General features: G+C 43.7%; 1 protein-coding gene across 1 annotated transcript; it reads left to right on the top strand.

Annotated features, from left to right (window-relative positions):
* The first annotated feature begins 13,936 nt into the window (after window positions 1–13,936).
* Window positions 13,937–15,412, top strand: LOC133883786 (uncharacterized). Its single transcript, XM_062323206.1, has 2 exons — window positions 13,937–14,346; window positions 15,115–15,412. Exons 1-2 carry the CDS (start codon window positions 13,937–13,939, stop codon window positions 15,410–15,412), a joined length of 708 nt encoding a protein of 235 aa, XP_062179190.1.

The following is a 15,412-nucleotide window of genomic DNA, read 5'->3' as shown; positions in this document are numbered from 1 at the left end:
TGCCCCGCATGCCCGTTCGGTCAGAGCAGATTTGACACGGCAGGGTGGCAGCGATACGCCTCGAGCCCAGCGACGATATCTCCAAACCGTTTCCTTCGTGGGCCCCGCAGGGCGACATGCGATGGGACCCGTCGCATTAAATATCCCCATGCCTTCCTGCCAGGCGGTGGCAAGGACTGACGTACTCAGTACAACAGGCGTGGGGGGAGTGGTTGGATGTGACCGGCCACGCTCCCTCTTAAATGCAGCATCAGGTCTCCCACCGATTGACACCTCACCATGGAGCCTTTGTGGGGTCCACCGGCAAGGGGCTTCTCGGGTCCTCGGGGAACTACGGGTGCTTGGGGGCCAACTGTTCACGGCCCCGAGTGCCCCTCTCGGAACAGGCTCCTCTCAGGTCCTCGGGGACCACTGTTTATGGCCCCGAGCACCCCTCCCGGAACTGGCTCTTCTCGGGTCCTCGGGAACTTCGGTGCTCGGGGACCAACTGTTCATGGCCCCGAGCACCCCTCCCGGAATTAGCTCTTCTCGGCCCTCGGGGAGATGGTCCCCGAGGGAAGAATGCCATGTGGCATTCTGCTGTCCTGGTCTCGGGACTCGGGGACCCCTTGTTCCTATGTCACCGACACTATAGAAATGGTCCAGCCCAGAAGAATGAGATTGAAAGGTAGGTGGCAGACATGTTGGCACAAGGCATAATCCAACTCAACAGTAGTCCTTATGCTTCTCTTGTCCTTCTAGTACAAAAGAAGGATGCAACTTGAGATTCTATGTAGATTATAGGATATTGAATGGTATTACAATGAAGAACTATTTTCCTTTACCCATAATTGTTGAGCTTTTGGATGAATTAGCAGGAGTACAAATATTCACTAGTTTGGATATCATGAATTCAAAATGAAGCCTGAGGATGAATTGAAAATTGTATTCAAAACTCATCATGGGCATTATGAGCTCAAAGTTATGGCTTTTGGACTGACTGGTGCTCCTGCCACCTTCCAAGGTAATATGAATAGAATTTTGGCACCTCTACTGCGCAAGGGAGTACTAATTTTCATTGATGATATACTAGTGTACAACCCTACCATGGAAAACATATTATTGTCATGAGGCTAGTTTTTCAGATGCTAGCATTGCACAAACTTAAGATTAAAAGATCCAAGTGCTTCTTTGCCAGGAAGAGTCTTACTTATCTAGGCCACACCATTAGTGCCCAGGGTGTCAATACAAACAACAAGAATATATGGTCAGTGCTAGCTTGGCCAACTCCCAGAATTGTGATAGATGTGAGGGGATTCTTAGGATTGGTAGGGTATTATCGTAAATTTGTGAGAAATTTTGGGATTATTTGTTGGCCTCTAACTGAACTATTGAAGAAACATGCCAACTTTGTATGGACTCACAACCACCAGGAGGTAGCATTTCAGGCTTTGAAGGCGGCATTGGTTACTGCTCCTGTTCTTTCCTTGCCGGATTTCACCAAAACATTTATTGTAGAAATAGATGCATCTGACAAGAGGATAGGTGCAGTACTCATGCAAGATGGTCATCCACTAGCATTTTTGAGCAGAGCATTAGGGCCAAGAAATCAAGCCTTATCCACTTATGAAAAGGAAAGTATGGCAATTTTGATGGCTGTGTACTGTTCGAGATAATATCTTATAGGGGCCAAATTTGTGATATGTACATACCAAAGAAGCCTAATCCACTTGGATGACCAAAAATTGTCAACTCCTTGGCAGTAAAAGGTCATGACCAAGCTGTTAGGATTGCAATTCAAGCTGAGATACAAGAAGGGCTTAGAGAATAAAGCTACAGATGCTCTATCTCGATGTCCCAACATTTCTTAGCTTGAAATACACTCTTTGTTAGTATGTATTCTAGCCTAGTTAGAGGAAGTAGCCGTGGGCTATCAGACAGATCCTAGTGCTCATGATATCATAGCAAAGATCAGTTTGTCTAGCACTACAGTGAAGCATTTCACTTTCAACAATGGTATTTTGAGATTCAAGTGAAGGATTTGGATAAGCAACAACAATAATCTGCAAAATTCCATTATGGTAGCATTACATAGCAGTGCATTTGAGGGACATTCTGGCTTTGAGGTAACCTATGCAAGAATTAGAAGATCATTTGCAAGGCCACACACGAAGATGAGTATTTAAAACATTTGTGGCTAATTGCTCAATGTGTCTTCAATCTAAATCTGAACATGTTAAATACCCTGGCTTGCTTCAACCCTTATTGGTGCATGATCAAGCATGGCAAGTGGTGACCATAGATTTTGTGGAAGGTTTACCTTGCTCATTTGGCTACAATTGCATACTAGTGGTGGTGGACAAGCTTACTAAATATGCACATTTCCTACCTCTCAAGCATCCTTATTCAGCGCTACAAGTGGCAAAGGTATATCTCATCTAGGTATATAAACTTCATGGACTACCCACTGCTTTAGTCTATGATAGGGATCCAATTTTTACTAGTGCTCTGTGGAAGGAATTCTTTAAATTAACTGACACTAAATTATGTATGAGCTCAGCTTACCATCCACAATTAGATGGCCAGACACAGTGGGTGAATCAATGTTTAGAAGGCTATCTGCACTGCTTTGTGCATACATGTCCAAGGAAATGGTATCAATGGTTATCCCTGGCAGAGTGTTGGTACAATAAATCGCTTCATCTAGCTCTGAATTGTTCTCCATTTGAGACTCTTTATGGACACCCACCAAGCCACTTTGGATTGGTGGATGCCATTGTATGTACCATGCCATATTTGGCTGAATGGCTGAAAGACCATTAACTCAAAACTCAGCCACTTCGACATCACTTGGAGAGCGCCAGGCAAAGAATGAAGGCACAGACAGATAAACACTGCTCTGTATGCTCCTCTGTGAAGTTGGTGATTGGGTGTACTTTCGATTGCAACCATATGTGCAGACATCCATAACTAACAAAGCTAATCACAAATTATCTTTTTGTTATTATGGCCCATTTCAAGTTGAAGCAAAGGTCGGTGCGGTGGCATACAAGCACCAGCTGCCAGTCACCAGCAAGATATATCTAGTGGTGCATTTATCTTAGCTCAAGAAAGGGATCCTGCCATCAACATTTGTACAAGTAGCTCTATCGGGAGAATATGAAGAAGTTGATTCCTAGTAAGAAAAGCTTGAACAAGTGCTTCAACGTCTCTTGTACCGCCAGGGGTCAAAGGTGATCACCCAACTACTGATTAAGTGGATGGGACTTCCTCTAGAGCTCAGCCATCAGTTTCCCATGGTGGCGGCTTAGGGTCAAGTTGTTGCTAAAGGAAGGGGGAATGCCATTGCCGCTAACAGTGGACCTAGGCATCACTTGGTGGGAGAGAAAAGGCAGGATAGTGGGAGAAGCAATTGCACCGCAACCATCTGCTCAAGGAAGGGGAGCCTGATTCCCAAGCCCAATAGGAAGTACACATCAACTGAATCGGCTTTGTAAGCATGTGACCGTGTTGAGTGTTTAAGGAGGGGAGAGCGTGTGCGTGTGTGTGTGCATGAGTGCTGTGGAAAATCATTACACTAAAATAACTCTGTCTTCCTCAAGCAGACCTCCACTCTCCCCAAACTTCTTCGAGTTCTTCCTCTCTTTCTCTCTCGCTTCTACCCGATCTTGTTGTGGATGTCACCAGAGTAACTGGGATGGTAACAGAACCATCTGACGTACGACTCGAGGATGATGTCCAAGAACCCAACATCATCACTGCCGAAGTAGCACTTCCCCTTGTTGCACCCAACGAAGGCTTCTTCGAGTTTTCAGAGTCTCGTGACCGCCTGCTTTGTCGCCTTAGCCTTATCACCGTGGATCATCCCCCAAAGAGTTCAAAGCACCATTGGGAGCTACAAGGATTTCAAGGCACGGGGACCAGTCATTGGAGCATTCAATTTTCATCCAAAATGGTTGCAGGGTTGTAGTGTTGGTTCTCCTTGGCTTTGGTGTACTCAGACCAAAAGCGGTGGACGATACGATCGTAGGGGTCGGCAGGGAGGATGGGCGACCAAGTGCTAGTGTCACAACATAGCTAATTATTGCAGTAGAGACAAGATCAAATTAGAAATCAGTTGAAATTTGGGGAAGAACGGAGGTATGCATTGTATGTTCTTGCCTGTATTTAAGACTTGTTCATATTACGATAATGGCATGCCCTTTCCCCAAACCGAGATCTGGTTATAACCTGCCCGCTTTGAAACATAATCTCATCAAAATTAAACAAGTTTACCCGAAGCTCAACTAATTAATAGAAAACAGTAAAAACATTTAACTATGGTTAGTTCGAAACAATTACTGCAACTAGCTAGCAATGGCACAATGAAGAAGAAGCCACATGAGCCATCGATCACAGGCGAAATGGTATCCAACATCTTCAGCTATCGGATCAACTTTAGTCATGACAATTCTCCTCCCTTGAAGTTGCAATTGCCCTCAAGTGCGTCTGCTCTCATGGTCTTCAGTTTTAGCAACCTGATCCTGATCCAGTGCCCACCATTCATGAATAGTATTCCAATAGAAACTCGGAAAGGACGATTTGATGAAGGACTTATCTTCCCAAGTAGCTTCTTCTGGTGGTGAATTAGACCATTGTACCAACCATTATACCAACCATTGAGTGATGATTGAATCTTGCCTTAGTAAAGCCCTTGTCTCCAGAATAGAAACTTGAGCAGCCTTGATACTACCTTGAGAATCCACCATAGGGAGGTCTTGACTTGGAACATCATGATAACAAATGTGCTTCTTGAGCCGACTAACATGGAACATCAGGTGTATTTGAGCATTTGGAGGTAAATGGAGCCTATAAGCAACTACACCCACTCCCCGAAGAATTAAGAAAGGTCCATAGAACTTGGTGGTCAGCTTTAGAGAATTTCTCAACCCAAAGGCTGTTAATCTATAGTGCTGCATCTTAAGGTAAACCTTGCCTCCTTCTTTGAACACCCTCTCAGATCTTTTGAGTTCAGCATATTTCTTCATTCGAGCTTGAGCCTGAGCTAAGTTTTCTTTTAGCCCATCCAACATATGCTGTTTTTTAGACAAAAATGCTCTAGCTGATGTTTCTGGTCTAGGGACTGACACCTCAGTAATTAGTGGTGGGGGATAACCATATATGGCTTGGAATGGTGAGCACTTAAGTGATTGTGGTAGTTTATATTGTATCACCATTCAACTAGAGGCAACCAAAAACACCACCTTCTTGCTTTAGCAAAGGTCATACACCTTAGAGAATTATCTAAATACCGATTTACCCTCTCAGTTTGGCCATCACTCTGTGGGTGATAAGTTGAGCTAAAACTGAGGGATACTTTGAGGGATTTGAACAATGATTGCCACAATTTACTTGTGAAAATCCTATCCTTATCAGACACAATTGCGATAGGGAAACCATGGAGTTTTACCACTTGATCCATGGATGCTTGTGCTACTCCAGTAACATATATTGGGTGTGACAAGGGAGTGAAATGAGTATATTTTGTTAATCTGTCAACTACTACTTGGATTAAGTCCTTACCATTTGACTTTGGAAGCCCTTCAATGAAGTCTATTGAAATTTGTGACCATACTGATGAGGACCTCCCAGCAAATGTGCCAAGCCATGGACCAGCTGAAACAAGTCAAGCACCAATTACACCAATACAAGGACCCATCACACAGAGTCGTGCAAGGAAACTGCAGCAAGAGGTGAACTCTCTCCTTACTAAATTTGATTACAATACAAATGAGAATTTTATACTACCTAAATGTTCTACTTTTGTATTGCTAAGGTTTACGCATATTGGAGCTGCTGCTGGACCAAAGGAGACAAGTTACACCGAGAAGGAGACGAGTTACGCAGAAGCTGAACCATCACACTGACTCCTGACATCAGAGCCATGTTCCAAGAGACACACGCACAAACTGGTCAAGATTCATCATGCATAATGCACATGGACAGAAATATAATCAAGTCTACTTTCACCTCCAACAAAAGGCTCATCTTTTTGACTTCCCATTAAGGAGTAATGACCATTTAAGTGAAGACTGCCAGGGAGGCTGAAGATCACGCGAGGCTTCTCGGGAACCCATGTTTTCACCTTTTCATCTCCCTTTATTTTCGTGGAAACTTATAGAACTTTCACACCTAGCTAGGAGGGGTGTTCCTAGTATAAATACCTACTGTATCTAAGCCAAAGGGGGCACAATTATGAATTAAGAAAAATCCACCAGATGGTGTTTCCAGCCAAGAGCTGTTGAGTGACTTACCCCAAATTTCTTGCGAGTTCTTCATCGACTTGTGAGAGACCGATTCACCGGTATATATGTGAAGGTTCCTCTGGGACCCCCTAATTCGTGCTCTACGGTTTCCAGTTAGGCTGCACCATTTTGTGTGGATTAGTCCCGGTTTGTGGTTCTGCAGTCGTTCGGAGATCGAGTCGAAATCCATCAAGGTTTCGGTGCCTCTCTCCCCGTCGCTTGGTCGCAACCAACCTTGACCAGGTCTAAAGCTACCCGGTTTGTGTTCTTGAGTTCGTGGAGATCGAGTCGAGTCCAAGGATTCGGTGCCTCTCTCCTCGTTACTTGGCCACATTCCAACCTTTGTCAGGTATAAAGCTAGTTATCCCGCTGCATTTTTCAGCAAGTTATCTCTTGTCGTACCTACTGCCGTGAAGATCGGGCCAACCCACGGGTTTTCCCCTATCACATGCCATGTCAAGGATAGGTAATGGCTCAAGGAGTCTTGGATACTGACAATGCTCCCCTTTTGCTCTTTGGCAAATTGGACAAGTAGTCACAAAGTCTTCTACTGTCTTCTTCATACCAGTTCAGTGAAACAACCTTTTTGCCCTTAAGTAGTAGCAATTCCAGAATGCCCCCCACAGTAGATGAGTGCAGTGCAGACACTATCTTGTTCTGAATTCCAGCATGTATTCCTCATTTATACCTTAGTATGTCATCATGTAATGTGAAGGGTGAAGTTGGGTCGCGAGTAAGCGCTAGCTGTGCAATGGTCTACTGACAGAAGTATCATTGGCATAACTTTTTAGCACTTCTGCAATCCATAACGGCTGAGCAGTGGAGATTGCAAGACACTCATGTTCCACTCTTGATAATGCATCTGCCACTGTATTTTCCTTCCCCCTTTTGTGCTCAATCTTATAGTACAACTATAATAACTTTAACAGCAATTTGTGTTCCATGCCCTCAATTATCTTTTCATCAGCAATAAACTTTAAGCTTTGTTGATCATTTTTTATCATCAATTTAGATTCTTTAATGCTTCAAGAATAGCCTTGTCCTCCTTATCATAGATTGATTGGGATTGAGCTTTAGCACTTAGGGATTTACTATAGTAAGCAATGGGCCTCCCATTCTACATAAGGACATCCCATATTCCCACTCCACAAGCATCAGCTTCCAAAATAAAAAGCTAAGAAAAATCTTGTAGAACTAGGACAAGAGCTGAAATGAACTTGTGCTCAAAGGACTTGGTTTGTTATGGCCCCCAACTAAGTGCATTCTTCTTCAACATGTCATGCAAAGGCCTGCAAATAATCCCAAAATGCTTCACAAACCTCCTATAATAACCGGTCAATCCAAGGAAACTTCTGAGCTAAGTGATGTTCTTGGGTATTGGCTAATTCTTCACTACTTCAATCTTTGAGCTATCAGTTGAGAGGCCTTTCTCATTGATTATATGCCCAAAATACTCTATTTTTTGCACTGCAGATAGACTTTTGGTAGAGAGTTGATTGTCCTTAAGAATCTGCAGCACAACCCTAAAGTGTTCCTAATGCTTTGTCAAACATTTGCTATATACCAATATATCATCAAAGAATATGAGGAAAAATTTCCTGAGGTGTTCTTCAAATACAATGTTCATCATGGATTGAAAAGTGGTTGGAGCATTTGTCAATCCAAAAGACATTACCAGAAATTCAAAATGCCCAAAGTGTGTTCTAAATGTTGTTTTGTGTATGTCCCTTCTATCCATTTATATTTGATGGAAGCCAGACCTTAGGTCTAATTTAGAAAAGAACTTTGCCCCCATTGAGCTCATCAAAAAGGTCATCAACAATAGGTATTTGGAACTTATTCTTGACTATCAGTTCATTCAACTGTCTATAGTCTACACAAAACTTCCAGGTTCCATCCATTTTCTTTGCCAATATTGCTGGAGATGAGTAGGAACTCCCATTTAGCTGAATAATCCCTTGAGCCAACATCTGTTTCACCAACTTCTTTACTTCATCTTTCTTAGTGTGGGACATCATATAAGGGTTGATACAGGGTGGAACACTGCTTGGTTACAGTGGGATAGAGTAAACACATCCCCTTTTGGGGGCGACCTAAAGATTGAGAGAACACCATTTCATATTGGTTCAACAAGGTTTGAATTGAGCCATCTATTTTGTTTGGAGGTGAGTCTTTGGATACTTCTTTTATCTGCAAGATGTAACCCCTCACCCCTTTAAAAATCAACTTGCCAAATTTCTAAGTCTCCATAGTGGTACATTGTTTAGCAGAAGCACAATCAAGGAAGCACATCTGTTTTGATCCCTCCTTTGTTATAGATAAGATTCTCTTTTTCAAGTCTATCCCTATAAGACCACGCAAGTATATCCAATCACAACCTAATATGATATCATAGCTTTGCAATTCTAGTAATTGGAAGGGATTCATAAACTTCTCTTTCTGTATCTAATAGCAACAATTAGGAACCTGACCCCCCCCCCCCCCCCAAATAGCAATTCTCCACCTCCAACTACCTTAACCTTTTGCATTGGATTTTGCTGGATCTGACAATCAGTTTTGCTAGAAAATGTAGAATCCATGTAACTATGTGTGCTACCACTGTCTACAAGTGCAACAACTCTTTTTCCCTTAAGTTCCAAGGGAAGGCAAAATGTTGAGATAGAAGGTACCCTTTGCACAGCTTGTTTGGATATCTACATGAGATGTGATGATTGCAATTGCTGCCCATCAACTTCTTCCATTTCCTGTTCTTGTTGTTCTTCTTTTGCATTGTGAAACTCTTCTGGCTCCATTGTCATTGTGTGGGTGAAGTTTTGATAAAACTTACACTTATGCTTGTTCTTGGGAGTCCATGGAGCACTGCACTTCGAGCATGTGCCTAGTTCCTTAGCTCTGATAGCCACATTAGGAAGTTTATCAGGTTTTTGAACCAACTCTACCTTATGTGTTGCTGACACTGGGCTGATTTTCTTCTGTTGAGACCCAATCTAATAAGAGATTTTGCGAGAACTAGAACTGAATGAGGTACGTTGCTTCTTATACATGACTGCTTTCTCCAAATCCTTGGCAATAACATATGTATCTTCAAGAGTCTTTGGTTTGTTTGTCCTTAAATAGTGCTTAATATGCTCCTCGAGACTTCTGAGAATGCACCTAACGTAGTAATCTTTTGGGAGACCAGGGTGTTGCCGCGTCATGCTTGCCATTAGCTCCTCAAACCTGTCAATGTCACTTGTCTCCTGAGCTAACGAATTGAACACTTCCACCACATCATACATGCTATGCTCAGCAAACCGATTGCACACCATTGTACAAAACTGTGTCCATCTCACTTGTCTAGTAGAGAGCCTCAACCTAGACCACCAATGCTCAGCCCTACCATTGCGATGCAAAGTGGCCATGACAACCCACATATCTGGAGGAACAACTGCCAAATCAAAATACTTCTCACATTGCTTGTTCCATCCAATTGGATTCTCTCCCTACAAAATAGGAAAGTCTAGCTTTGGCCTGGAGATGGATAAGTTGAATGCATTATCCGGTGACTTATGTCCCCACTTCTCCAGATTATGGACCTGACCTAGCCTATGTGCATCATAATTTCTAGCATGTGGTGGCACATATGTATGAGAATTATTGAATCTATTCTAGTTTTGGGAATGCATCTGCATGGGTATCTCATGGGAAGTTTCAATCGGTCGAGGGATTTTACACCCAGACGAGCCGAGCAACCGAAGCATCAATCCAATCTGCCGTCATCACTAGCGCAAGCTCCAAATCGACTCGGGTTCTAGGAATTTTACACCCGGATAGCCACCGAGCAACCCTCACCGATATCGATTTTGTCGGTAATTTTGTTGAGAATCATAGGGCTCTGATACTAATTTGTCACAACCTAGCTAAGAATCGTAGTATAAACGAGATCAAATCAGAAATCAGTGGAAAGTTGGGGAAGAATGGAGGTCTGCATTGCCTGTTCTTGCCCGTATTGGGGACTTGTTCATATTACAATAATGGCATGCCCTTTCCCAAAAATGTGATCTGGTTATAATCTGCTCGGTCTGAAACATAACCTCATCATTAACTCACTAATTAAACAATTTACCTGAAGCTCACCTAATTAATGGAACATGGTAAAAATGTTTAACTGTGCTTTGCTTGACACAGGTACTGCAGCTAGCTGGCAATAATTAGCGTGGTGAAGAAGACGCCACATGAGCCATCGATCACAAGCAAAATGATATCCAACGTCTTCAACCATCATATCAACTTTTATTATGACAGAAGGCTCGTCGACTTACTGCATGATGACCAATGACTCGCAGATGAGACACCCACCCTGGAGGAGCATGGGCATCTTCTTGTGCATGGGGTTGGACGCGAGCAACAGCTCGCTCTTCGTGCCCAACACCTCTTGATTCGATCATCCCCCTTAGAGTTCAAAGCACCGTCGGGAGCTACAAGCGTTTCGAGGCACAAGGAACAGTCACTAGAGCATTCAATTTCCATCCGAAATGGTTGAGGAGTTGTAGTGTTGGTTCACCTTGGCGTCGGCATACTCGGCCCAGAAGCGGTGGACGACAAGGTCGTAGGGGCCCAGAAGCGGTGGACGACGCGGTCGTAGGAGCCTTGTATGTGTTTGAGACCCATTACAACATTATTATTTAATACTAACAATAAATTATTGTATTTTGCCTACTTCTCTTTGCGAGTACGTTACGGTATGTTTGGTTATTTGAATTCCTTCTAATTTGTATGAGCGGATATGTATAATCTCAGAAAGAAGTATATTTGGTTGTATGTATCCATTGTTTCTGCCTGCATGAGCATATACAAACATACACCCTCATCCTAGCTGAGGAGTGAGCCTGGCCCGATGGATGCAAGCATTGTACCGCTCATGAAGGCGGAGCCACTTATCAGTGTCATAAAATCATCTTCATGTGAGTAACAAATCACAATCTCAGCTCTTACATCTGCTCATGCAGTCTCATATTCAGTCAACCAAACAAAAAATCAGCTCATTGCATACGCTCAAGAGGTCTCAGATATAATCAACCAAACACTTTTTTTCAACACATATGACTTCCTTTAGCTTACTTCCTTTTAGGTTGCTTATACGATACAACTCTATAAAACCTCGTTTAAGCAACTAAACACATCCTTAATTGCCTGAGTGCTTATCTTATTGTTCCTGTTCTTTATCAGTGTTCTCACGCCCAAATGTTGAATCCGCTTTGTAAGTCACGTGGGAAACGTGAGATGTTGTTTTGGCCAAATTCACATAGAGGTTAGTAATGTTTCCTCCCCACAATTTTGCTGTGAGTATGTTCATGTATGTGTGTGATCTTGATGGCTCTTAGCAAAAATTTTATCCCTAAGACCATCCCTAAGGGCTCTCGGGCGCCATTCCCTTCGCGATGGGCAAACGAGCTCGACGGGAACCAACATCATGCTCCAAAGCCTTCCTGTCGAGGCCCGGCGCAGGACGGTCATGGGAACCTCTCTCCTTTCCCTTCGCGGAGATGGAAAGCAGGGAAGGGCCCGGATGTTGGGCTCGCGCTCTCGGGCGAAAGACTAGGAAACGAGGGGTGGCGGTGGCAGCGCGTGTGAGGGCGGCGGTGGAAGGTTGGCGGCGAGGATGGCTGGCTCCCGGAGGATAGATCCTACGCGTGTGGAGGGAAGCGGGGACTTGCTCGGAGGCCATGCTCCGGCAATGACTACGAGCGACAGGAGGTACAAATTTCTCGGCACACTCTTGTGGATCTGAGCGTGTGGAAGTTCAATCGTGGATCTGGTGAAAGGAGGGGTGCTAGCTTGTCGTGCGGGATAGGGGGAGGAGAGGCGTTTCGGATTGTGGTGGAGTTGGGGCGTGGTGTCGTGCGACGCCGGTGGTGGGGGGGGGTGGGGTTGGCGAGGGCTCTGCTAGCATCGCCTTCCTCCCGGTTTGTTCATCCGTCTTGGGCAGGGAAGGGTTGGTCGGCCTCGGCCGACTGGGTGCGCATCACCACTGTGCAACGGCGGCCTCGGCAATCGCTTCACTGGTCTTGCGTGCTCATGGAATCCCCTGCTCCATGTTGTAGATGGACACCATAGCGCTTGCGGCTCGAAGATGCGGGACCATGTACAGGAGGCGGCTGCCGCGTTGAAGAAGGTTGCAAACGACAACTTGAGTCCGGACAGCACCCTTGCTGCTATGGAGCTGAACATGGCATTGCTGGAGGTCGACTCCATTGCGGTAGATTTGGAGCAGCTTGTTTTCCAAGTCGAGGATGCACTATGCGTTACTGTCATGTCCAACCATGTTGGTTTGCCCAACAGTAGCAGTGTGGCCATTAAAGATGAAGCATCGGGATCCAAGGACATTGATGGCAACGACATCCTTCTTTCTGACTGGAGCTCAGATGACGTCCTGTGTTCTAGTACGGACAATGGCATGTCGATTGAATCGGATCATTCGTGGAGGCTGTAATCGGGTTGGGTGTTTGTTAGTAGAAGTGTGAAATGGTGTCGATTAGTGGAGAGCAAGCCTTTTGATATTTTGGGGGTTCAACTTTTTTGTGAAATGATGTTGATTAGTGGAGAACAGGCCTTTTGATATTAGTGTTGCGACAGTTGTATGTTGTTTTTGGTTTATGTAGTCATGAGTTGGTTTAGTATGCAATGTATGAACTATGAAGATGCATGCAATGTATGAACTATGAAGCGGCATGTGTTATGATTTTGTCATGTGTTGTTATCCTGAACTGATCTAGTGTAGGTATCCCGCTCTTATCAGTTTGAAAGTGCCACTCAAGTGTTAAGACCATATTGCAAAGAAGTATCATGTTGCAAATATATAGATACCTTCAGAGGGCAGTGTATTTGGATAGTTTCATCATGGAAGTAAATAGCTTCGAAGAGTAGTGTATATAACTTATACCTTCAGAGGGCAGTGTATTTGGATAGTTTCATCATGGAAGTAAATAGCTTCGAAGAGTAGTGTATATAACCATGTTATCAGTTTGAAAGTGGCACTGAATTTTAAGAACAACTAGTGAGTTTGATAGTGTATAAGATCAAGTAATCAGTTTGGAATTGGCACTGAAATGCACTGAAGTATCACTACATTAGTGGCAGTGAATAGTTGTGCTTTGAAAATAGGAAATTGAGATAATGTGTGGCAGGTAGTTTGAACTAGTTGTATCATTTTAGGTCTGAAATGGTTTGCTTAAATGATTTTGCAGATGTTTTTTTGTACACATATGGTTTCAATCTCCTAAATGGCTGATGTGTGTCCATGGTACTCTTCTTACAATATGGTTCAAGCAGGAGTTAAACTACTGATGTGTGTTCTGATTTTTTGTAAAAACTTCTTTGCTATGTAAATATATGTAGATTAGTAGTTGTGCAGTAGTCACTACTACTCCTTTGCTGGCAGGAATTGTTTTCCTTTAAGTTGCAACATTTTTTTTCCAAATATTTACAACACTAATGTGCATTCAGTTGCATCTCTTTATAGAGTTCAAATGAATCATCCATAGAGTTGCATGTTTACCTTCCTTTTTCTTGTGATTTGAAGGGGCTCCATGGATCCGTTTTACGAGAGTATGCTTTAGGATGGTTTTGACCGGATGACATGGCCAGGGCTGTAGATGATGGGGGGTCCCTCTACTGTGGCACCTCCCTCGGACATGTCCCAGTTCGTGGTTGCGGACACTCTTGTACCACATGAGGAGATGGGTCAATTCAACTTGGGTAGTGAGGAGAAGGGAAGGAAGAAGGTGACCACCTCCAAGAGGAAGAAGAAGGTGGAGCCGAAGACAGACCGAACAAAGTGGATAGATGAGGAGGATGAGCTGCTCATGTCGGCATGGTTAAACATGAGCCAAGATCCTGTGGTTGGAATAGATCAGTTGAAGGATACGTACTGGGGTAGGATCGCTAAGTACTTCAACACTTATAGGGAGCCAACCATGATGACTAGGTTGGATAAGGCTTTGATCAACCACATGAAGCTCATCACGGACGTAGTTAGCAAGTTTGCAGTGCACGTGAGGAAGGTGGAGCAGCTCAATCCTAGCGGGACAACGAGCGTGACAAGGTATGCTCAAATAACCTGTTGAACACGAGCTGTGTTATCACTGTACTGCGATAAATATGGTTGCAGCAAACTGTGAACCATTGTATTGTTATTTGTGCTTGCTATTTGTTCATAATATCTGGTAAAAAGAATTAATCGCTCATACTACATGTTAGATAGTATTTTATAGTTTAGTAAAAACTTGCACAACAGTTTAGGCAATGGGAAAAGGAAGGTAAGAGGCATATAGTAGCACTTGATGTGAGTCTCTATGTTTGGGGCTGCTTCAAGGATTTTTATATGCTACTGATTATTTGTAGCCTTGTAACTGTATAAGGTGATATTGATAGTTTCTTCTGTTGTTCTTATTTGGTTAAAGAGGTCTTTCATATTTCTGTATGTTTGGGGGTGCTTCAAAGAGCTCATTATTTGTTGTGCTTATGCCTTTTAACAGAGTGCCATATCAGTGTGTCACACTGGTGCACATTACAAAACTTGTGCCTGTCACCAGGAGTTTATTTTGCTCGTTGTTCCCTTGACCTCTGGTTCACTAGACATCGTACTTATTATTATTGATCAGTTGTTCTAGATTTATGTTCTGTTGAAATGTTGATCAACAATGTTGTCGGTGGTCCTTATTCAACCAAGTTCTTGTTCTCACAATCGATTTGTATCAGTTAGTTGCCTCCTTTTTTCGTAGATGGCTTGAGCTTGCACAACGTATAAGAGGACTGAGGGGAAGCCATTTGCATACACGTACCGCTGGGTCATGCTTGCCGACCACCCCAGGTGGCACGCGCATGAGTCCGCGAAGGTGCAAAAGATGCAAGATGGAGTCGATGCACAGTCTAGCCAAGCAGCGTGCAATGAAGTGGCGAACAACGCAACATCGAGCACATCTACTGACCTTCCTAGGCCTATTGGAAGGGAGGCAGCTAAAGCAGCCTATGCTCGGAAATCACCTTCCACTACATCTTTGGCTACCGTGTCGGGTGGGATGTATGAAAGGCACCTTGCTGAGATTAGTGAAACAAAGAAGGTTATGATGGAGTTGAAGAAGGAGCAGATTTCGGTCATGCGTCTATAG

This window comes from Phragmites australis, chromosome 1 (assembly GCF_958298935.1).
Source record: "Phragmites australis chromosome 1, lpPhrAust1.1, whole genome shotgun sequence".
NCBI classification, from domain to species: Eukaryota; Viridiplantae; Streptophyta; class Magnoliopsida; order Poales; family Poaceae; genus Phragmites; species Phragmites australis.
This window is presented reverse-complemented; position numbering and strand designations above follow the sequence as displayed.